Source organism: Thermobia domestica, chromosome 10 (genome assembly GCF_964235325.1).
Source record: "Thermobia domestica chromosome 10, izTheDome1.hap1.1, whole genome shotgun sequence".
Lineage (NCBI taxonomy): Eukaryota > Metazoa > Arthropoda > Insecta > Zygentoma > Lepismatidae > Thermobia > Thermobia domestica.
In genome coordinates, this window is record NC_137463.1 from 225,373,710 (window position 1) to 225,398,153 (window position 24,444).

Genomic DNA, 24,444 nt, shown 5'->3' on the forward strand with positions numbered 1-24,444 from the left:
TGCCCTTCGGGGGCCCACTTTCAAAATTTTGGGTGGGGCTTTTGCCCCCTCAAACCGTTTTTCCGCAGCAAATAAAAAACACGTATTCGCTTATTTTTTGTGTATTGTTCCTACACGGAGTTTGGTTTCAATTCTGCATATGCTTGAGGTACTTTTGCATTACACTTACTATCCCTTTTTAGATTTCGTGTTTATACGTTTTGAGGGGTCTGTGCCCCACCCGACTGATTTTTCCCTGAAAACACGAAACACGTATTCCCTTATTTTATGTCTAGTGTATGTGTGTACAATTTCATTTGCTTCATTTCACTTGTTCTTGTCCTTCGGGGGCCCACTTTCACAATTTTGGGTGGGGCTTTTGCCCCCTCAAACACTTTTTCCGCAGAAAATAAAAAACACGTATTAGTTTCTTTCATGTGTAGTATTTCCCTGCCAAATTTCATCAAAATCAGCTTGGATCACTGAGATGATGTTCCTTAAGTTTTGGACTTGCGACAAAACATGGGCGGCAATCAGCTGGTGTTTGCCAAAGAACATCACTAATAGAAACACGTAGGGCTTCGTGGGGTTCGCTAAGACGATGTTACTGGGGTCCGCTTCATGGGGGGGGGGGTGCATCAACATTCAATCAGTACCTAAAGTACGAGTATTTTGTTCTTTCCGCTTTTGTGTGCATTACGCACATTATTAATTCATATACTTCATGCAAGTGATATGCTCAACTAAATATCCATAATGTGCGTAACAATAATATCCATCTAACAATAATATAGTCCCGACTGATAATTCTAAAGTATCATTGCATTAGGTCTGTGAGAGGTTGAGAACCCAGTATCAATTGTATTGAAAAAATGATTATATTGCTAGTTTTTGGAGACATTGTTAATTAGATTGGGTTTCCATTTTTCTCCGAAGATAATAGCAAACATTTAAGGAACTTGAATAGAAACATGTAGATTGAGCGTCACTGTTTGAAACATCACAAAACTGCTCCACACTTCACACACTAGCTTCATACTGTGAAATCCGCTTGCAAAACACTACGCTTAACCTTCAACTATTTTGCTCAAAATAAACTATCATTCTATGGGAGTGTAAGAAACCTCGGTTGTCTCTTTCATGAATATTACACTGTGTGTGCTTTTTAAAATTCAAATATCCAGGCTGAATTACTGGTCTACTTCATCAGAAATAATAAAATCTAATAGAACTACTTGTTTTCCTTTTCTTACAATTTCTGAACAATACGTAAATAAGTTGCATGAGAAAATTGTTTTACATTCGTTGGGAGATTGGTTGTCGATTTCGATTTCTCTACACATTCGTTTTCTAGAAGGTTATGATATAGATGGTAAATTTTGCGGTGAAATCTAGATAGCAGAAGTGAGTTGAGTGAATAATATCTCCCACATTACCGTCTTCTTTATACAAATCGCTTTCAATTTTTCGTCTGTTTCCATTTCCAGTGTCTATACTTAAATCCAGTGGCGGCGTAAGGGCGGGGCGAGCGGTGCCACCGCCCCGGGCCCACTTTGTGGGTGCCCCCGAACGGTAGGTAAAAAACAAAATACAAAAGAACCTTGTTAGAATGAGCCGTGCAAGGGCTATCAAGGTTTATAATCCACACTCTCCCTAAAAGTAAACGCAAATATTACATCAAATATCATATGAAACAACAAGTATCTGTCTAATAAAACTAATCAGTGTCGGATTTCTGTAGAAGCTAAACAAGCTATAGCTTCGGGCCTCACTCTCTTGGGGACCCGCAAAGAAATTTAGAGAAAAATTGGATGTAGACTAAAAATAAATAAAATAAAAGTTTCATATCTTGGGAGCTCCCATAGAAATTTAAAAGAAAGAACTCCGAATATAGTTGAAAAATAGATAAAGTAAACGTTTCGCGCTCTTGCCCCCCCCTAAGAAATTTAAAGGAAAAGGCTGCATGTAGGTGAAAAAATAACAAAACAAACGTTTTACTCTTTTGCCCCCCCCCCAAAAATTAAAGTATAAAGCTGAATGTAGGTAAAAAGTACATAAAAGTTTCACTGTCTTTGAGGCCCAAAGAAATTTATAGGAAAAAATGTATGTGGATTAAAATATGAATAAAATAAAAGTTTCACTCTCTGCAATAACCTCAGAGAAATTTAACGGAAAAATCTAAGTGCAGATTAAAGTATAATATAAGAAAAGTCGAAATAATTGTGTTGTTTACATTCTAAGGTCTTATAATGCTAGTAATGGGGCCCCGTCTGTTAGTCTGTTTCCTAAAATATTATTTATTTATCAGTTCAAGAGATGGGCACGAAGAAGGGATTAACGTACATAATGCTTTAGCATTCTGTTGCTAACTAAAAGCTCATTGGTGCAAACCTTATAGTTGTTATTCACTTGTTTGCTTTCTGTCTTTTTTCTTTTGTCTTTTACAAGTCGAATTTTCAGCGAGCAAAACCCTTTGGCTTAGCTGGTTTACCCAATTTTGCTCTTGTTTTTTTCTTTTGACGTTATTCAATAAGAAAACAAGTCTTCAAATACTTAAATATTCAAAATACTTCAGCATTATATTTGATTCAACTCCTGATTGTTCTCAAGTGGAAGAGTTGTCACAAATCATTTGATTTGTTGACATACAACGTGATTCTGTTCAAGTTCGGGAAGCATTTATTGATTTCATCTCTGTCGAAGAAAAAAGACTGCTGGGAGTATTCCTGCTGAAATACCTACTGAAGAAACTTCAACATGATAGGCTTGACACTCAAGATTGCAGAGGCCCGTCTTATGATAATCAGGCTACAATGACCGGTCAACATTCTGGAGTTCAAACTTTGATACGGAATATAAATGCTTTTGCCACTTTCGTTCCTTGTAACAATCATTCATTGAACCTTGTTGGCGTACACGCTGCGCACGTTAACGTTTTTTGCGATCACTTTCTTTGGAACAATGGAACGTTTGTTTGTATTCGTTTCTAGATCTACTCACCGATGGAATGTGCTGCAAAAGCACGTAAAGATTGCTCTGAAACATGAAAGTGACACCAGATGGAGTTCACAAACAGGTGTGAAGGCACTTTCTAGTCAATTGGATGAAGCAATTGATGTCTTGGAAGAACTGCGTGACGCCTCGACTGAAACGCTTAATACTCGAGGAGATGCTGGTTTCCTTCTTGCAAGATCCAGTTATTTAACTTCATCGCATTACTGTATTTCTGGTCTGAAGTTCTTCCATATATTGATCAGATCCAAAAATGCCTTCAATCTCAGGATATGAGTTTCAATCAAACTCTTATTCAGTTACAGAGCATGGTTGACACCATTGACACCTGGAGACTTGAGCTCGCTGAGGAAATCATATCCGGAGCTGAAGGAAGTTGCAAAAAATGGAACATAACTGTGGGTACACGCAGTAGGAGAAGGAGATGCATGCCAGGAGAAGCAAAGAATTAACCCCTGACTACACAGGCCAAAGTGAAGCGCACTATCAATGAAATTCTAGATGAGATAAGACAACAATTGTATGACCATTTTACTCACAAGGAACAGACATGAACGTGTCATTGGACATCTGAATCAAACCTAGTCAGAAGGGGCCAAAGTTCTATAAACATAACAAAGATATGTTTACAAAGATATATGCCATGGACAACAGGGTAAGTACTTAGAGCCCATTAACCTGTTAGTATAAAGAAAAACGTAGACTCGCAGTGAAATATATATTGTATCAATACTATTCATTGGAAAGTCATGGTTTATAGTTCATTCTCTTCAGCATGAAACAAGCTTTCCAGAGGTGCTATGTATTGGCGCCCTAACGTACCTGAACAGGAAAAATTGGAATAATATCGGGAAAATTCCCTCCAAAATTTCCTCTCATCAACTTTGGCCTCTTCTGGAGTAACTCCGGATAAAAGCACACAACCCAAATGTATCTCGAAAAATAATAAAGGGGAAAAGAAATGAGTGAACCAAGTTTCGTTTTGATAGACGGAATAGGTATGAGAGGAAAGGTTGTATACCAATACCTACGCTCTGTGTATAGGAAACCGAACCTACGACCTGACCTATAAAGAGACCATAATATAAAAAAATAAAGGCGTCATTTTTTTAAAAAAATATAAAGGATATCAGAATAAATAATAGTGCGTTTATATTTCACCTAATATGTTCTCTCTATAGTTCGGGTCATAGGTTCGGTTTCGTATGTTCAGAGCGTATTGGTATACAACCTTTCCATTCATACCTATTCCGTCTGTCAAAAACATAGTACACCTATTTCTTAACCCCTATAGTATTTTTGAGATACATTTGGATTATGTGCTTTTACCCAGGGACGCTCCAGAGGGAGGCCAAAGTTTATTGGAGGGATTTTTGGAGGGAATTTTCATATTATCCCAATTATTCCTGTTCAGGTACTTTATGGGCGCCAGTACATAGCACCTTTGGAAAGTTTGTTTTATGCTGAAGGGCATGAACTATAAACCATGACTTTTCAATGAACAGTGTTGATACAATAGCTATTTCACTGCGAGTCTTTATACTAACAGGTTAATGGGTCCCAGGGACTTAGTCTGTTGTCCATGACACCTAATATTTTGTGCATGAATATATCTTTATTATATTTATCGAATGGAATAGGTTTGACTCGAATGTTTGGATGACACGTTCATGTCCGTTCCTTGTCCGATGGATGACCTGAACGACAGATTTGGATTCCTGTGTTCTATCGCCAACTCTGTGCAGCAGCTAGATTATGAGAGCAAGGAAAGGCTAAAAGCATGTTGCTCTGATTTGGCTTTCTTCTACCCGCATGACCTGGATGGCGTTGCATTATTTCAGGATTGTAAGGATATAATCCTTCGGTAAGGTGTGCTCAGAAAGCTAAAGAACAACTGGACTCTTCCCTACAAGGCATACTGAAATATGTATCTTCAAAGGGGCTTGAAGTTTACTAAAGTTTGGCAACCGCTCTTTAGATTTTGATAACACTACCCGTATCTGCCGCATCATGTGAAGGGTCTTTCAGCAAAATGAAATTAATAAAAAGCTGGCAAGATCTGTCCATTGACTAGTGATAGGTGGTAATGAAAAGTAGGATGGTACAACCCGAAGTAGAATTCTGTGCTCACATATTTAATCTATGATATATCCCCAATTATTCAATATACTCAGAATTTTTTATTATAATATATTCAAATACTAAGTATGTTAGTAAGTGGTAATGGAAATAGTCATAAGTGATAGAATATAAATATGACTGAATTATTATATAAGTACAAAATAATATAATCATAAAACAAGTGTGAAATCTATAAACACTAGTAAAAAAAAAGACACGCAGGAGAGAAATATATTCTTGGCATTATTTACTAATAGTTCGGTGTAGTGATGAGCAAATGCAAGACCAAGACCAAGACCAAGACCGGGGTGGTCTTGGTCTTGGTCTTGGTCTTGCACATCAAGTCTTGGTCTTGGTCTTGGTCTTGCTTGCAAGAGTCTTGCAAGTCTTGCTTTTAAGAAATCTTATGTTTTTCATAGGTAAATTTTACTCTGGATATAAGGGATAATAAATTCTACAATGCGCCAATAGTAACGGAAGTAGAGTGTATGTTTCTAAATGTAATATAGTTTACTTTTTTGTAATATGATGATAGTGTACAACGTAGATGATGACCTTTATATGTTTTAATGGGTGCCCACGCTTCACTATTTATAAGATAAATCACAACGTTTGGTAATCTTTTTATATTTTTTAACAGATCCAACACTTCACTGGTTCCCAAACTGGGGAGGCTACCCGTGAAACTCAAGACGGCACAGATTGTTGAAATACCGTGAATTGCAAAATTATTTTTACACTCTAAAGGCGTCAGATTTTTCTTTTCAACTACGATTAGCTAATCCTTGTATTAATCAAACTTCCAATTAAATATTGAGATTTTGTTTTACTGATTCCAATATGTACTCTATGGGGCAAAAACATTGACATTACGCAAAAGCGATTAAGAAATTGCAGGCTTTCGGAACGTGGGCATGGAGAAAGAAAAGAGAGAATTAGCTGTGTTGAACGGAAACCGAATGAGAAGGTGTTAAAAATATTAGCAGTAGGGGAAAAAAGAAGAATTTTAGATATTGTTAAGAGGAGGAAGAGGAACTGGTTGGGATATTGGCTGAGGAGGAACTGTATTATGAGAGACGTGCTAGAGGATATGGTGGAAGGAAAGAGAGGGAGGGAGTGAAAGAGACTGTAATTAAAGGCAGACAATAAAACAGTCAAGACGAAGAGACTAGCCGAGGACCACCGTACATCGAAGTTTCTCAGTTGCAGCAAGTAACCTGCCAATAACGGCAGAATAGCTACGATGATGATGATGATATGTTCAGCAAAATTGACCAAAAAAGAGGAAAAAGTAAAATATTATTATAATAAAACTTCTTAATACTTTAGAATAATTTGAGTGAAAACGACTCAACTGTCTGTGTTTTCTGTAAATTCAATTTATATAAACAATTTTGACCTACAGTATATTAGAAATACAAAATAACGGCATCAAACTCCAAGTTATTTGAAATAATTGTACAAAATCATTCTCACTTGTGAATATGGATTACTAGCATTAATTACCCACTTCCTTGGGTTAATTTAAAAATTATATTTTTCGTTAGTCAGTTAGTTTTTACTATTACTAAAGCGCTCTCTGATATCGGTCATTTTCGATTATTTCTCTCCCCTCCTCCCCTCCAAGTTACGGGACTGAATTTGGATTTAAACGCCATCAGAAGTGTCACTGTTCATCTAAGAGATCCCCCAAAAATATGGATCCGGCACTAATATTGGTCATTTTCAATAAATTTATATACATCTCATCCCCCCATGTTGCGAGGCACGGCATCGAAAGTGTCACTGTTCATCTCGATGATTTCGAAAACCATGGATTCGACATTGATAATGGTTATTTTCGATCATTTTTATATATCTCCTTCCTCTTCTTCCCCCAAGTTGCGTGTTGAATTTGCATTTAAATGGGATCGGAAGTATAACAGTTCACCTTGGCAACTCCGAAAACTATGGATTCGACACTAACATTTTGTCATTTCCGATCATTTTTATGTATCTCCTCTTCTCCTAAGTTAGGGCTGAATTTGGTCGTAAACGGTATTGGAGGTGTCAGTATTCAACTCAGCGATCTCGAAAACTAAGGATTCGCCATTTTCGATCATTTTATATATATATATATATATACCCTTCCCTCCAAGCTACGGGGTTGAATTTAGATTTAAACAGCATCGGAAGTGTCACTTGTCACTGTTTATCTCAGCCACCCCCCAAACTAAAGATTCCACTCTAATATCGATCATTTTCGATCGGTCGAGTGGTTCAAGACATTAGGAGTCACAAACATAATCATTTTCAATTTTATAATATAGATTTATTGTTGTAGTATAGTGTTATATCGCTCAATCCTCGATGTGCCGTACACCTAAGGAGGCTAAAGTTTTTGTCAATATCATAAAAAGGGTATTTCGATATTAATTTTATGAGCACGCATTAAAAATTTCCAACGGATGCTTGAGTCTCGGAGCCAAAGTCATACCCATGTAGTCGGGATCTGTGTGTACAGAATTACCGATGTTCAATATTAGATTTCTCTTTAGTTTGGAAGAAGAATGCTTCGTAGTATCTACTTTAACGTCCCACTATTACGCACCAAGGCTAAGGGAGACAGTGATGATGAGAAATGACTAAAATGGTGGAATGAAGAAAGTTGGTCTTGGTCTTGCACCCCTTGGTCTTGGTCTTGGTCTTGCATCGAGATTCCTGGTCTTGGTCTTGGTCTTGCATGCAAGACTCTTGCAAAAACTGCAAGACCAAGACTCTTGCGCTCATCACTAGTTCGGTGTAAAAAAAAAAATGTTTAAATATCGTGTATGATCACTGGAGACAAATCGAATGTTAAAGTGAATGGGGCTGATTGCAGGAGAAAAATCTAATCAAATAAAACCCAGGTAGCGTAAACTCAGATAGGTGAGAAACCATGAATATGAGAAATTGCACAGGAGAAACAGCAAAAGGTGCGAACTGAATAAGAAAATTCTAGAAAACATAGAGCTTACATTTAGGAATCGCGTTGGTTACATTTTTTTTAAATATCAGCTCATTGTTACGTTTTGTACGTAAATTTGTCTCTAAATGTAGGGCTATTATTAGGAGCATTACTTCCACAATTCCATGTAATTACAGTACGCGTTGAAACTAAGATAGTATAGGTGTAGGATAAATTCAGGATTCTTTGTTGTTACGTTTTCTTTGTTCTTAAGATTATGTTATTTCTGTTGTGGGTTGTACTTTTCGTTACATTTGTATCTATGATTCTTTTTTGTATCGTGTCCTTTGTTAAAAATGAATAAAAAAGGAAAAAATATGCAATGATAATCTGGTCCAGTTTTATTTTTAAATACCAGCCTGAAGGCGGTTCTAAGCACTAAAAAAATAAACAGGGATGCTGAATGTCGCCCCCATTTATTTACTATATCCCAGATCAAGTTGGTTTAAACGCACACACCAACGGGAAAGGGGGAAGAGTAAACAGAAAGAATGATTATGCAAATGAATGTCAAAAATCGAAATGTATAAATCATGGTTTTTCGAAAAGGGGTCCCGATCTACTTCACTGGCCCCGGGCCCCAGTTTGCCTTACGCCGCCACTGCTTAAATCTATAGACTTTTTTTTATATATTTACACGTAACTCGTAAACTCCCATACACGCTCGAACGTTTACAGGTTTTACAGTTTATATAAATTTCCTAAAGTGCAATATTATTATCATCTGAAAGCCGCAAGCCGGGGAGAGTGGTGCTTTCTGTAGGGGCAGTGACAACTATTTTAAAGTTTGAGAATTCTACGAATGAAACACTACATATTTAAGAGCAAAAGATAAATAACGATAAGTTTCCTATTCACATGTTCAACAAAAATAGTAACATCTAGATTATGGTGTGATGTCTCAGACCCCAAGTAACTCATATTTCAAAATATTGTTGTTGCTTCTTTTCTGTTCCGATTCAGACAGTTTGTGAGCCTCCAGTAGGATAGATAGAGATTAAGGGTGTCACTGTATGAATCTTCTGGACCTTATCCGAGGAACGAATAATGTTAATTCCATTCAATAGGACGTCAGAATATGTTTGAGGATGTGTTCTACCGTTCGGGTTTCTGAATGGTGAGCAACACCGTTAGTGCTGATGCAGAGTTTGGATGCTTCATAACTCTTGTCATTATGTCACGACATTTAGCTCTTTTCTTGATTCCTCACAATTACATATGTGTTCTCTACTCGTACGCTCTCTGGGAAAGAAAGTTGGTTGCTTTCCAATGTTGAAATGCAGTTTGTGTAATCAATTAATCAACTATTTTTCCTTTCATACCTAAGAACATAAACTCACACCTAGCTTTCTAAGCAACTAAAAGTTGCTCTACTACACCTAAATCCCTAGATCGGTTGCTTCAGAAATAGGAAATAATTTAAAGAAGAAACACGTAATGTATACATGGTGGCCCCACTTTAGTCTTCCCACGGAAATATCTCGGAAACGGAACCAAATAAAACCGAAGAAGAAATACCATAAGGCAAATCGAATGGTAGTGTCGCGGTGCCACCCAGGGCCGCCTTGATGTATACTCGCGGCCAAACTTTAAAATTTTAAATGAAAACAAGGAGCGATTGATACCTCGTTCGATAAATCTTTAAAAACTAAAAATCGTTGCAGCAAAAGATTTTTCATATCGGTCACTGTATTCAAGGTGGCCGCGAAGACATGGTGCCTGTATCAGATAAAACGTCCAGTACCACTAATATGAAAACGGTTGAACATAAATGAACCAAACATAAACTCAAGTAGAAAATGTCATGGTATTGTCGCTGTGGCTCCCAGGGCCACCCTTCATGGGGGCCTAGGACCCAACTTTAAAAATGTAAATTAAAGCATGGGATGAGTAATACCTCGTTCGACATATCTTTAAAAACTACAGAGCGCTGTTGCACAAGATTAATCAATGGGTCACGGTTTTCAAAATGACCACCAACAGATGGTACTTGTATCAGATAAAACTTCCAGTACTACAAATGTGAAAACACCAGAACAAAAATTCGAATAGGAAATCAGAGAAGGTATTTATCATTTCACGGCTCGAGAATGTTGCAACAGAGGAAAGATGGTTAGAGTGAAAGTGCCATAATAGAAATAGGAAATCTAATTCCTAGAAAAGCATCGCTCCAACCTCCCTTAATAAGTGGGTGAACGGGAAGGAACGGTGAAATTGCAAATGAGAACCTTAGTTTTTGTCGAATTTAAAACTTCCCCGAGTCTAAGACGCAGCCCGACTTCACTGGTTTAAATTAAGAAAAAAATAGTGATATGTTCCGTTTTAATATTAGTATAGCTCTTTAATATTGGTCATTTTCGGTGATTTTTATATATCCCTCTCTCTTCCCCATGTTGCGGAACACGGCATAGTAAAAATTATCTCAAGCCCAATGCCATGTATGTTGAAAATTTGATTGAGATCGGTTTTGGGTGGTTCAGGAGTTAACTTCTATTTATTTTTATATCTCTCTCCCCTCCTCTCCTCCTATCGTAAGTTCTACAATCAAAGGAATATGATAACCCCCAGGTTTGAACCTCATCTATATCGATAATTTCATTAAGATCGGTTCGGTGGTTTAAGCGTGATGAAGTCACAAAGACAGTCACTTTTTATTTTATTTTATAATTTTTTTTACATATATGTCCTTTCCCTCCCCGACATTGTGCCGTCAAAGTAAAATGATGAGAACATCCCAGGTCCGAACTTTATCTATGTTGAAAGTTTGATCGAGATCGGTCGAGTAGTTCAAGAGTTATTAAGGTTTATTCATTTTTTATATATTTACCCTCCTCCCCTTAGTTCTACCATCAACATGAAATAATAAAAAACTTTGCAGGTTCGAACTTCATCTATGTTGAAAATTTGATCGAGATTGGTCGTTTGGTTTAAGAGTTATTAAGTTTATTTATTTTTTTATAATTCCACTCCTCCCCCTACCCTAAGTTCTACCGTCAAAGTGAACACTCCCAGGCCAAAACTGTATCTACGTCAAAAAATGAAGGTTTTTGTTCACCGACACTGCTATTAATATATAGCTTACTGGAAATGATTTACATCGAAATAGTTAACGTTTGGAATAAATTAGAATTTAGAATGAGTAGAATTAATTGACAACAAGGAAGATAACGTATTCTTATTAAGTAGATTACCATTTTATTGTCCTCGACAAAATCTAAGAGGAAGACATGTTTTTATATCCCTGATGCGTTTCTAATTATTAAATGATAAATTGTAGAACATTTTTGTAAAGAAAAAAAAAAAAAAAAAGATTTATACTACTATTTCGTGTTACCAATGCTAGTTCCATATTTGGAGTTGGGTTACATATACTTTGATAATGATGTATAAACTTTGTACTTTGTAATTGCCTTTGGGTGTAAAGTACAAATAAACAAATTATTAATAAATTATTAACCCTACTCATGGGTGAGAAGCATGCATTGGGCTGGCCATGTATAAGCTTTCCGTTACGCTGACTCTACGTGGAAGAAATATATGCATATCCATCACACAATGAAGTAGTGTAAGCCCATAAATCTGAGGAAGCCAAAGAAGAATAACTAGCGAACACTGTAATCAACACTTAACCGATCCAAAACTTAATATGACCAACTGAAAAGATGACATTGCGCAACGGAATCTAGGTTTGAATTATTGTAGGCAAAGAAAAAGTACTGAAATAACTTTTTGTACATGCTTCCAGGTTCTTATCAAAGACAGCATTCCCCATCCCATGGAAACTTCAATAATTTTAATGAAATCATAACTCATTGTAGTACCTAATTATGTAAATATAGATATTACTGTATGCCAACATTGTAGTCTGAATTAGTCTAGAATGCATTAATTGATAATAATAATAATAGTGGTTTCGACATAGGATTATTTTTAATGATCGAAGATTATCATAGAATCAATGAACATGTGTCCACATAGGACATCTAAATAACTTCAACATAATAATATGTCTCAAACAATCTAGCATATTATTTAATTTCTGAAATATGCATTGATTATTAGTTTAGATATTGGACGCTAGTTCGTGAAAGGAACATACATCAGGCCACATATACATACGAACTAAAGAAGCATTATGTCGATGTACATGACAGTGAAATACATTGATGGACACGAGAATATTCAAAATTACTAATAAAACACAAGAAACACTCTATACGCACCAAACACAACATGCCAACATGCACTTATTCACGTACTCAAATATATAGAAATGCATTATCGTCTGGAGAAATGTATACTAAATTTAAACTAAACTTGGCATGCCAACATGCAAAAATCCAGAAACTGTGCCGACACTAAATCCATCTACACTGTAGGATTTACTTGTTTCCCTGGTGTTTACTTGAAACCTAGGAACTATAATTTTGAATTAGCAGCCGAATGTTTGAATGGAGAGAGGGTGGCATAAACTGAGTAGAAGATGAGAGGCTATATCACGACAATTAACACTGACATTAACTAAATATGATATTAGGAACATAATCTACGTAATGCCCAAACCAGTACCTAAACTACACATGGCAGTATGATAAAAATTTAACTATGGGCCATGTTTTGTCTCAATTTTTATAGCAAAGGTAACGGTGAATTGACGATGAGACAGATCTAGTATTTTAATTAAGAAGCCTATCATGGAATTAACAACTCGACTGTAGCTAAATCTCACAACATCAAATGTGATACTAATGGTCTCATGATACAAAGGTGCGATGATTAAAGAAACTGCAATTACAGGAGAGGTCCGCGGTGGCTTAGTGGTAGAGCGTGAATGGAATCCCTGTTTCGATCCCAGCTCGCACCAAGTGAATTTTGTGGTGTACAAACACCATGTGCGTGGGTTTTCTCGGGGTTCTCCCTTTTCCCCCCACTTTCTTCATTCCAACATTTGATTCACTTCTCATCATGAACGTCTCCTTTAGCTTAGCCGGCATAACCGTGGTACATAAGACGTTCATTTCACTTTCATTTCTTTTACAATTACAGGAAGGACCACTACATCTGAGTCTCCCAAATGCAGACGTTAGAAAGCCTTGATAGGACGAGCATACACTGTGAGTACAAGGCACATTTGATGATTGTGACGCTAGTTAATATATTGGTTTGCGTCAAAATAGAACTATGGAGTTGATATACCACACAATTTTTATTAATAAATGTTAAAAACGCTTTCATATACAGACAAACTATTCTTTTGCACGAATATGGTTACCACAATGGAGTGATTCTAATAATTGTTTCATCTATTATTGTTACTTCTCGTGACAGAACAAGATTATTAACTTTCAACGAGTTAATATGAGAATACAAACAAAATATAAAATAATACATAGAAATAGTGAAATGAATAAAAAATATGATTACTAATACAACAAACGTATATCAAATAGTTTAACGTTACACTGTTTGTTATCACTCTATAGCAAATTTTACGAAATAATGAACAGTAGCAAGTTACTGAGCTATTAATATATGTATTTGAAAAGCTAGCTATGTTCACATACTTTTTCTTTTTTTTCTTTTTTCCTTTTTTTTTCTTTTTTTTAACTGATTCACTGAACTATTCTGTTGTGCTGCCACTCCTCCATAACTGTTTCTAGTTTCGTCACCCGTCCTTGTCAGAAAAGACGATTCACAATCGTAATACAAATATACATGAAAATCGAAGAACTATATAGAACTTCATAGTAGCTACTTGTTGAACTTCACGTGAAAACTATGTATTTATACATAATTAACTAGCACAAAGTGCCATATTCACGAGCAATTCTCTGCAGTTATGTATATACTCACATACTTGAATTATTATGCCATTATTGGGACACCTTAATGGATCTCTTCTTTGCCTCAATTCACGACCCGCTCGGAAGAGTAGTGCTCCCGGAAGTACCTTTTTTTCGCGCGCTAGTCTAGCCAGCTGTTTTAAGTTGGTCACAAATATCATGGGGCTCAAGGTGGAACAAACCGAGCCCGTTTGCTGGGCTTCTAACCCGTTCCTCCTCCTTCTCCTCCTCCTACATATCTACACAAAAGTAAGTAAACTACTTTTTTAGTAATATTTTTATCTTATTTTAAAAAAGTGTTATGAAAGTTTAAAACTTTCCTTGGGCTGGATTTAAACCCACGCCAAAAGCGATTTGGCGTAGCGGTAGCACGCTCGGCCACGAGGGCCGACAGCAGCAATCTTTTGATTTCTGCTATAGAAATGCTACTTGGCAAGAAATGGATAATGCCAACCAACCAGAATCGTGTATTTTGTTCATACTTCTTCTCTTCGTTCATACTACGTTACTCTCCCTAAGCTAGTCCTCTCAATTCTGCCTGTCATACAGAGTAGTTTAGACACCTGATTTGGAGTTTAGATGGTTACTGAGCGGAGCGCTCAGTCACACCGCTCGAAGTGAGCGAAACGCAAAATTTGCGAAACTGAATGCATTCACATTTCCCAATAGGAAGGCATGACCTGTCATAAATTGTATTTTCAATATTAAATGAACATTGAAAAATAGTCAGCACTGGAAATACTGACAATTATTTAACTATCTGGTACATTATATAGGACTCAGAACTTGCGTATATAGTACGCAGAAATCTCGTTTTTTCCTAGCAAAATTATTTCACTGTTCCTGTTTTGATTTCAACAGTTGTGAACGTCAAAATTTTAACATCTACAATTTGTGGCTATCAGATCTGATTATTATTGACAGACAAGAGCTGAACTACAATTTTCGTGAAATGCCCCCCCCCCCATTTTTAAAACAGATTCACGAAAGTATATCTCATTCTTAAGCATTCATCTAAAAATAGTCCCACGTTTCACGCACGGGGTTTCAATGTTTTTCAATATACAACTAAGAATTTACTTTCGAAATGATTAATTTAGAAGATGTAGAACGATTCTCTGCGAATACTAAGTAAACATAATTCCGACTCATTCCATGTGCATAGGATCAAATTGCTACTTATCATTGCAATAAAATGGTATTAATAATATTGTATCAGCTTCCGATGCTCCGACTTTTGCGTTGCATTATACGCGAGCTATCCCCAGATGTCGACACCTACGTACAAAATAAACTAAACAGCCACGATAATTGCTGCATGTACTTGAATGCCAATAAATGACTACAGTAAAATTAATGAATATTTCGTAGCAACTGACCAGATATTGGGCCAAAATTCATATTCAATTTGCAGTTTATGTTCCCGTCAAAACACTACACCAAGAACAGTTAACTGTAGTTAATTTCGCTGTAATTTAACAAAATAGGTAAGTGTTTACCAACGTTATTTCCATGATTAGTTTCTGTTGGTTAGTTTGTAGCTCTATCAACAATGTTTATTCCAAGCTTATTTATTAGTTCACTTAGAATTATTACTATTAACATGTTTCCTGTTCTCTTTCTGATTATAAATATGCTCTTCCACCATATTGTTAATGTGCAATTTCACATAAGATACGGCAATTTAGTAGATAATGAGCCTAAGTAAACAATAAAAGTATTATGTAATTTTATACCCGTAACTAATGGCATAATCTATCATCGGAGAGTACCATTCATTCATAGACTGGTACAAGTACAGAATAAACGCTACACTACAAATACATTTGAATCGAAATTCAAATTACTGTTTCATATTTATTTTATTACAGTATGTTTAACTTTATGTCCAAACTACTCAACAATATTTGGTATACATTCATGCATTGAAGCAGAATTGTGTATTTTGTATATTACACAATTATGCTTCTTTCATATGAAATAAGATAGGAACGTAAAACCTTCCCTTACTCTGGAACAGGTATGGTGAGAAGTGGCAATTGATTCACTTAAACTTCAAAAGTTTATAATTTCGATTGCTTCCTTCCCCGGTATGTGATATAACGTCAGTAGTATCACATAGCGGGTACGTCAGATAAAACATGGGGTAACATGCAAAAATCAAAACTGAGTGCTAGGCTCATACTGTATGGTAGTAACCCCTTACTTCTCTGTATTTATATGTATTAAGTACATTATACTATGGTTAGAAGGGATATTTGATAAATCATAGAACAGTGCTGTTCAATCCTCATTTTTTCGTCCTTTTTCCCGTGTTCCTTTTTTCTTCGCTTCCCGAGATGCAGCAATTAGCATACGCATATCTGGTTACTTTCTAAATTGAGAGATTTGGTAGTATAGTTGTGGGTAAGATATCAGTGATCGCAGTTCTGCATTCAGATTGGGTTAATAGGTCTTCTCTCAGCGATGTACAAGGTACAAGTGAAAGGGCCAATCACCTGTCCTCTTCAACGATATTTAGAACATAGATCTACCTTTTATGACTTGTGTAAAAAAACGTTTATTTTTTATTAGTGTTGTTACCACTTTTGTTATTACTGTATGTGAGTATATTTAATGTAGACTGCTTAGTGATTCAAAATGTTGATGAATTTTGTTGGCTAAATAGGAGTGAGACTTGTCTAAAACAATAGTATTTTTGAAATATCATCATAAGTGTTGCTTCGATTTATAATAAAGGTAGTAGCCATATTGAAATAAATTTCAAGTTAGAACATGTACTATAATGGTATGAGAAAAACATGTGTATATATGAAATCGATAATCAAAGATAATTTAAAATTAGTGTATGTTTTATGCTACGTGGCAATTGTAGACGTTTATTCTTATTCTTCTTTCTGATTGTTTTTCTTATATTTTTGTTTAGTTAACAAAAATTCTATTATGTTGAATTAATTCCAATGTGTTGGTTTTAAAGTTAAATATTTACTCAATCCTGCAACAAATAAAGACTGAATATTTAGATGTGTTCAATGATTATCTCTACTATGTATATGCTCATTTTTGCATGCGCTAAGCGATGTTATAAAATACATACCTGTTGGAAATACCTTTCTCAGGAAGGCTAACTTTCATTTTTGTGAAAGAGGAAAACATCGTGTTGATACTGGCGAATCTTTTTTTTTTAAATTTTAGACTTTGTGAAAGCTGAACTTTCTGGGAAGGTACGGATAATGGCTATATTTCGAACCCACAACAACGGTACAATAAAGATACTTTGCAAAACATATGAGACTATTATTAGTAGAGTAACGAAATGTGATAGATGGCTAAATCTCTCCAATCAATAAAGGTCTCGGTAAACTTGGCTGTATGGCATCTTGGAAAGGCACAGTTGAAAGTCGACTAACTACCGTAAAATGGCTTCTGTAAACATTGTCCCCAAGAGTAACATGGAATGTTGAAATTTTTGGAATGTTGGAATTTTTGGAAGAAAAGCTGGCCTTTTGATTACCCCAGTTACGCAACTGTATGTGAAGGATAGATAAAATCTCTCTCTCATGGCCCCGAAAAGATTAACGTCAACCAGGTGACAGTTTGGGACAGAGTTGTTATCATAAGTCCATTTTATTTCCATCTTTTTCCGTACACTGTTTTTAGTTAACATACTTTACCTATTTGTCACTGACATCCGAATCATATCATGATATTTGAATAGCACTAAAATATATAATGCATCCAGGCTGATACCAGAACCATTTGTGTTGAAAGATGTACAACTATATAACTCAATAATATAAACTTTTGTTCCGATATGAGAGTTTTGCTTCTAGCATTAGACCAACTAAGTTCTTGTAAATGTTACTGCGATGTAACAAACTAATGGAATTATTTGGATTCTCAACAATTGAGCGTCTCACAGGAAGATAACGGTAAACGTCACTAAGATTGAAATGGAGTTATTACTTGAAATACGTCGGAATCAGATCACAGAATAGTATGTGGGTAGTTGAATTTCGGAAATTTAAATTCAGGTGACAAGGGGAGTTTGTTTTGTTATGGGGCATTGCATGAAAAAATTGAGCTTCCCTTTTCAATATATTCAAATTTTAAAGAATGTTGCTTACCATTATCTTACTCCGGGCGTCCCTCTAATGTTATACCACTAACTACATGGACGCACTAACGGGTAGATACAATGGGTCGTAATCAATACGAACTTCATAACACGACATATATTTGGCCATTTCTTAATAAAGTATATTTGTTTTCCCAGAGAAATGAAAAGTATAGGCTAAAGAATGGATTGTTACAATTTTAACCTCTATTGTTTCTTTTCCTGTATAAAATACAATTTATTTTTGCATTTCTATCTGAAATATAAGTGGCAGTTCTTAATAATTACTTATCGTTTTATATTGTAAAACATCTTTTCAACACTACAGAAATGCAGACTTGTGGCATTGAACTCCCAAATATTGGACAGATCCCAACAAAAGTGTGCTTGCTCCCAAATATTTCCGAGTGTGTGTTTACTTGATTACATATTATTTTTTTTAAAATTTCAATTAGCGGTTTATCAAAAATCATGACAAATCGGTTCCTTAATATAACATCATTTTTTACAGTTATGATATATGTGTTTAATAATAACAGTTGATGAAACTTACCAGAAAGTTGTTGACTCACTCTATCTTTCTCTGCCGCAACGTCACTGTCTAGAATTACTTCTTTTTGCGGTTCATTTTGTTTCAGTTTATCTTTTCTATCCATTAAATACATGGCTTTGATCTTATGAATAAGCGATTGTCCATATCCCAGTTCCATTAATATCAATATTAAAATACATGATCCAGCAGTTGCAAAGAAGTATATTATCTGCTCCCCAATACCTGGTTCTTCCATTTTAAAGCTGTTGTATCTTGTATGACAGTTATTTCTTGTTTCGCAGATTTGTTCTGAAATGACCAATTAGTTAATTAAAATTAATATTTTGATCTAATTGATTCAAAATTAAGAAAAGAATTAGGAGAGATAATATGTTTGATTAGCATTTACAAATTGAAAATAAAGTATTGACTAGATATTTAAAATTTCAAAATCCTATACTCTTGAAAACAATAACCAAAGTATGATAATTTTAGATTTATAAACACTTGTTTTGCAAATATGATTGCGTCTTGGTTGAATGGCTAGAACAACAAATAATGCAACTTGCTTAAGAAAATTCAATGCAATAATACATCCCAAACAAGTAAATTTCCGATACGAATTGTACTACCTACATATACTTCTGAAGTTCCAGCACATTTTCTAATTCTGTCAGATTAAGTTTACCCGAAATAGTTAATTACACAAGAAATATATAGAAAGTTCCGTGTTCATTTACTGTTGAGAGGTCATATGTTTCGTAGACATTAAACTGTTGGTATATGTCTCACAGAGCCGTAGTTCTGAAAGGGACATTAAACTCTAAATCAACCAACTAAGCATACAATATAAATACATTCTAGTTCCTAGGGACTACTGTATTTAATTAGGAAATTTCTTACAATATTGTCATTTTATTCAGAGTTTGTATTTTTTTAAAATTAAGTTATGCTTACAAATAATATTAACTGGAGGAATTTCACTCGCCTCTAAGGATTTTACACCCGAGAGTTTGAAGAGGATAGTCAACGAATGTCTTTATTCTATTGAGTAGAATATATTCTTGTTGACTTGCTTGAGTATTAGTCAAATGGTTGCTTTATATATTGCAAGGCACAAAAAATCAGACGCGACTTGAGATCGAAAATCAATTTGCGCCAGAGAATCAAGAATCTTGTTCTAATTTTTTTTGTAATTAAAGAAACATATTGTAGTAATGATAATGCAAAGTCTAACTGTCCGACTAGTATTCATTTTTCTCTTTTATTATTTTTACTTAAGTTATTATCTTCACAAACATGCAGGTTAGGGATACACATAAAGTATAGAACTTCACTTGCTAATGGAAATAATTAATGATAAACGAAACAAGATACTGAAATAAAAGTTCATTGGGCAATTCTGCGCGTTATCACCATCTAGCTAATGTTCGTCACAGTTTAATTTAATGTGATATTTTTATACCATCTATGATTAGATCAAATCATATTATGCTGAAAAACATGATGATAAAGTAGGTCGAATCAAAGTGGTAAATGAAATCGTTCCAACACATTTACTGATTCTTATGAGTTCTTCCTATACTTCTGGACGAATACAGGCGATTGACATTTAATATTAAGGTTACCCGTTTTATCTTTCGAAGAAATCAGAACCATTATCACCTATGGAAATCAAATCCTGAAGAGATGGAAACCTTATGTCTGAATGCTTTTGAGTCAGGTTATGTTGAGCAAACTACGGACAAATGTTCTTGTTTCCCAAATGTTTCACAGCAACTCTTATTGTCGTGTGAATGCTGATATTTACTTCGATGGGAAACTTGTAACATAGAAATCATTTCTTATCATTGTAAGTTTGTTACAGCCTAAACATTTTAGTTTTCCAAGCAAAACGAACTCTCCATCTAAGTTAATTAAAAGAAAAACATGGTTGCATTATCTAGCAAAACTCCCAAGACATGTTCTTCGTAGCGGTGACCTAAACTGACAACATCTTGTTGTCACTCTTCACATATTGGAAGCATGAAATTAAGCTAGCACGTGTTAGTCCATCTAAATAGTTTTGTCGTCTCTCAGATGCAGCCAAAATATCCAGTAGTTCGCAAGTCACCATGGATTGCACTGAAATCAGATATGGATGTAGACAAACTGATAAAAGGTGTGTAGAAGGAAAGTGAAATAACGTTTCATCCTAGCGTAATATTTCGAAACATGCCATTTCTTGAATGAAAGATTAGTGAATTAAGCAATCATCTTCAGAATTGTTAGCAATTAGTCCAAACAGTCACCAGTATTTGTTGCAAGTAAGTCATGTTTAGCCTACATAACTTTCTGCATAATTACACAGTTTACACGTGTGAGAGGCACAATGATGGTAACGCAGTTGGAAATGTAGACATGCTGTATTCAACTATTTTCATTATCTTTATGTAAACAAGCAGTATGTAAATGATCTTTCCTTCACTAACATTTGCTCCTTGTTTAATCTTTGTGGTTTTGCGTTTTCAGCAGTAGATTTTATACAGCTTTTCAATCAACTCGAGTCATCTGTGGTAATTATTTTAGGTGTAAACGCATACCAATGCCTGTCAAGTTTCATCCATTTTGAGGATCGTTGTTTGCAATAAGCCATTTATAGTGTAGGATCCTTAACCTTAATGTTGGTAGTACTATTTATTTTTCTACGAGATTTTGTGCTTACTTTGTATTAGTATGGTAATTGAAGCACTTCGAGGTGAAGGGGTGGTGGTTATTGTGTGACTAAAATATGCTTGTAGTAAGACAGTACACTTGCAGCAGTGGCGTATACTGGTTTGATGGCTTGGGCTACCACTAACCTTTGTAACACCCATACATTATTATTATTATTATTATTATTATTATTATTATTATTATTATTATTATTATTATTATTATTATTATTATTATTATTATTATTATTATTATAGTTCCACGTTATTATACGGTCTTCAAAATAAGAAACAACTTGCACCACCCTTTTGTCAAGTTGATAAATATTTTCTCTTCACTAGCAAGACTTATATTACCTTATTAGTATTACAGGGAAACGATCGTACATTTACCTTTATTTGTTGCATGAAGTACAGCTACATTTCGCACTGGATAGGTTGTAATCCTACCCACCATAGTAAATGAAATATGCCCGAGTAATAATGAACGCTGACTGAAAATAGACGATCAGCAAACTGCTGTAAAACAAAATTTTCGTTGCGTTAACGCAAATCGATATGCAACGAGGCTCATGATGTCCAAAACAATTCACAGAGGCCCCCGAAAATGCACTATCATTACTCGTATAATTTCCATTTAATCTTCGGGCATGCCCAAGAAACTGATTTTTCTAGAGGCAACTGTGTTACTTTGCAGCCCGTTTGTACACTGTGGGCGGAGTTGGGGCGAAGGAGAATGCTCTGATACGATTCTTGCTGTAGTAGGTAGAGAGTGGTTTCTGCTCGGTGTCATATCGAAGACCTCATAAGTTCGCGAGACAAGCTGCGTGCAAAGAAGCTAGTGGATCTTCCTAAATAATACAGTTCGCAGAAACCTATCATTGTAAGAAGATACTAAAGTTTAAAATTATTAATATAATTTAGCTTATATTATAATAACTTTATTTTGTAATATTCTAGGGCTACAGCCGGTAGGCCTGGTAGACCACAAAATACGTCACTGTCTTGCAGACTATGTGTTAATTTCTCAACACATTCCAAAGGAAAATGCTCCTGTACAATATGGAAAAGGTTATGATTTCTCAGTTCAGAGTATTTTCCTCACAAAAACTTGAAAAATCATATTTCTAATATAGGGGAGACTGGAGCTGGTTGAAACTCCGTCTTGGCTGAAACAGTAGCGAAAAATTATAAAGAAAGGAGGAGCCTAGCAACTCTGTCTTCCTAGTGCAGCAGCACTAGTCAACTGTCTTCATTGTGAACGAGTTTCATGGAGGTTGCAGTGATCTTTAACAGTTTATCTTAAAAAATCTGTTTTCGAAGATGTTGAGTAACTTTTAAGGGATTTTGTTTTTCTTTTATTATTTCAGAACAACAAAGTTATGGAAACATAAGTAGTATCCAGGAAGTGACTTGAAGTATCATGTACAATTTTCATTGGGTTCATTTTGATTTATTGAATTGTGTGTCACTGTTTTCATTCTTATCATGGCAGAGAGCAGGGAGTTGGTTGAAAGACAAATTTTTTAGTGCTTCTACCAATCTCGCTTTATTTCCATATAGTCAAGGCTTATGTAAACAATGGGTTTATTTTTAAACAAATGATTTGAGTTCTTGTGATTGAAATAATTTAGTCCTTTCAGAAACTACAACCATGAAGAAGCAGAAGCTTAGTATTACTACCGAAAAAGAAACTACTAAATCAAAGAAACTACCTCCGAACAAGAAATCAAAGAAAGAGAAAAGATATGACCCCAGTTCCAGTTCAGAAGATGAATATTTTTTGTATATTTTGTTGGAATACATATTCTAACAGCAAACCTCGTGAAAAGTGGTGTAATGTACATCATGTCACTTTTGGGCTCATGACATGTGCACTGATGGAACAGTGCTTTTCGTATGCCAGAACTGCAATTCCGACTATGATTAAGGATGCAGTTTTCACGAAGCTACATTACAAGTAATGCAGTACTACAATGCCATGTTCTATCATTGTCACAAGCATATTTTCTGTACGGCTATGAAAATAGTTTTGATCTATTTCACAATTTTTATAGAATACACAATATACAATAGCTAATTACATTTTATAAAGGCTAAAATAAAACGCAGAATAATATACGAGGGCTAGCCAAGAAAGACTTGGACTGATTTTTTTCTAGGCAATTTATTATTACTCAGCAACAGGCACATGATCCTTTTCAAAGTAGTCCCCACCCATTTGAATGCACTTTTTCATTCGAGTCTTCCAGTCCTCAAACACGTGTCGCAGGCCATTCTTTGAGAGGTCCTTCAAAACCGCCTCCGATGCCTTCAGAACCTCGGAATTATCGGAGAAGCGGCGTCCACGCAGTCTGGATTTTAGGGCAGGGAATAGAAAAAAGTCACACGGTGCGGTAGGCGTCTCCACCATCCTCAAACCTTTGCAACAGCTCCCTGCAAGTCTCCACTCGAACGGCCTTCTGCTCTGGTGTCAGGAGTCGCGGAATCCATCGCACACACACTCGGCTCATGTGGAGGTGGTCATGCAAAATTTTGAAGGTACTGCCATGAGATATGCGTAGTGCGGCTGCCAGATCGTCGATACTGATGCGGCGATCTTCTCTAACAATGACTGCTAACGTGTTAATGTTCACCTCAGTAACAGCTGACGCTGATACACCTGGTCCACCAGCTTTCGTGATTGTCATTCGGCCCTCTTTAAACTCTTTGAACCACCAGAACACGGTACTTCGTAGCAGAGCGTCATCTTTGTAGGCTGCTCTCAACATTCCTAGAGTTTCTGTTGCACTTTTCCCCAGGTGATAGCAGAACCGTATAGCTGCAAATTGTTCATCTCGTAATGACTCAATTTCTTCTACAGGCGACTTCTAGAGGCGGCGCAGGACATCACCTGCAATAAAAAGTCGTGGTTACCAAACATGCAATGATTCCTTAACAACATTTTATATATATGCACAGCAAGACCCACCCTACTTGTATGCCAAACTATGAAGCTCCAGCGTTAACAGAACTGCCGGGAAAAAATCAGTCCAAGTCTTTCTTGACTTGCCCTCGTATTTCCCTTGTTTCAGTCAACTCCACGGTGTGTTTCAACCTGGCTCGTAAATGGTGTTGGTTATAGCACTTGTAGACCTGAAGAAAATCTTGTTTTACTCTGT

At 35.7% G+C, this 24,444-nt stretch overlaps 1 protein-coding gene across 2 annotated transcripts in view; it reads right to left on the minus strand.

Moving 5' to 3' along the window:
- Positions 1-24,444, minus strand: part of LOC145663017 (phospholipid-transporting ATPase ABCA3-like) — a 373,059-nt gene that overhangs the window by 34,252 nt on the left and 314,363 nt on the right. For both annotated transcript variants that reach the window (XM_081729148.1, XM_081729149.1), the window contains one exon: positions 18,612-18,899. In XM_081729148.1, coding sequence (XP_081585274.1) covers positions 18,612-18,899 — 288 coding nt within the window. The remainder of the gene's footprint in view (positions 1-18,611; positions 18,900-24,444) is intronic.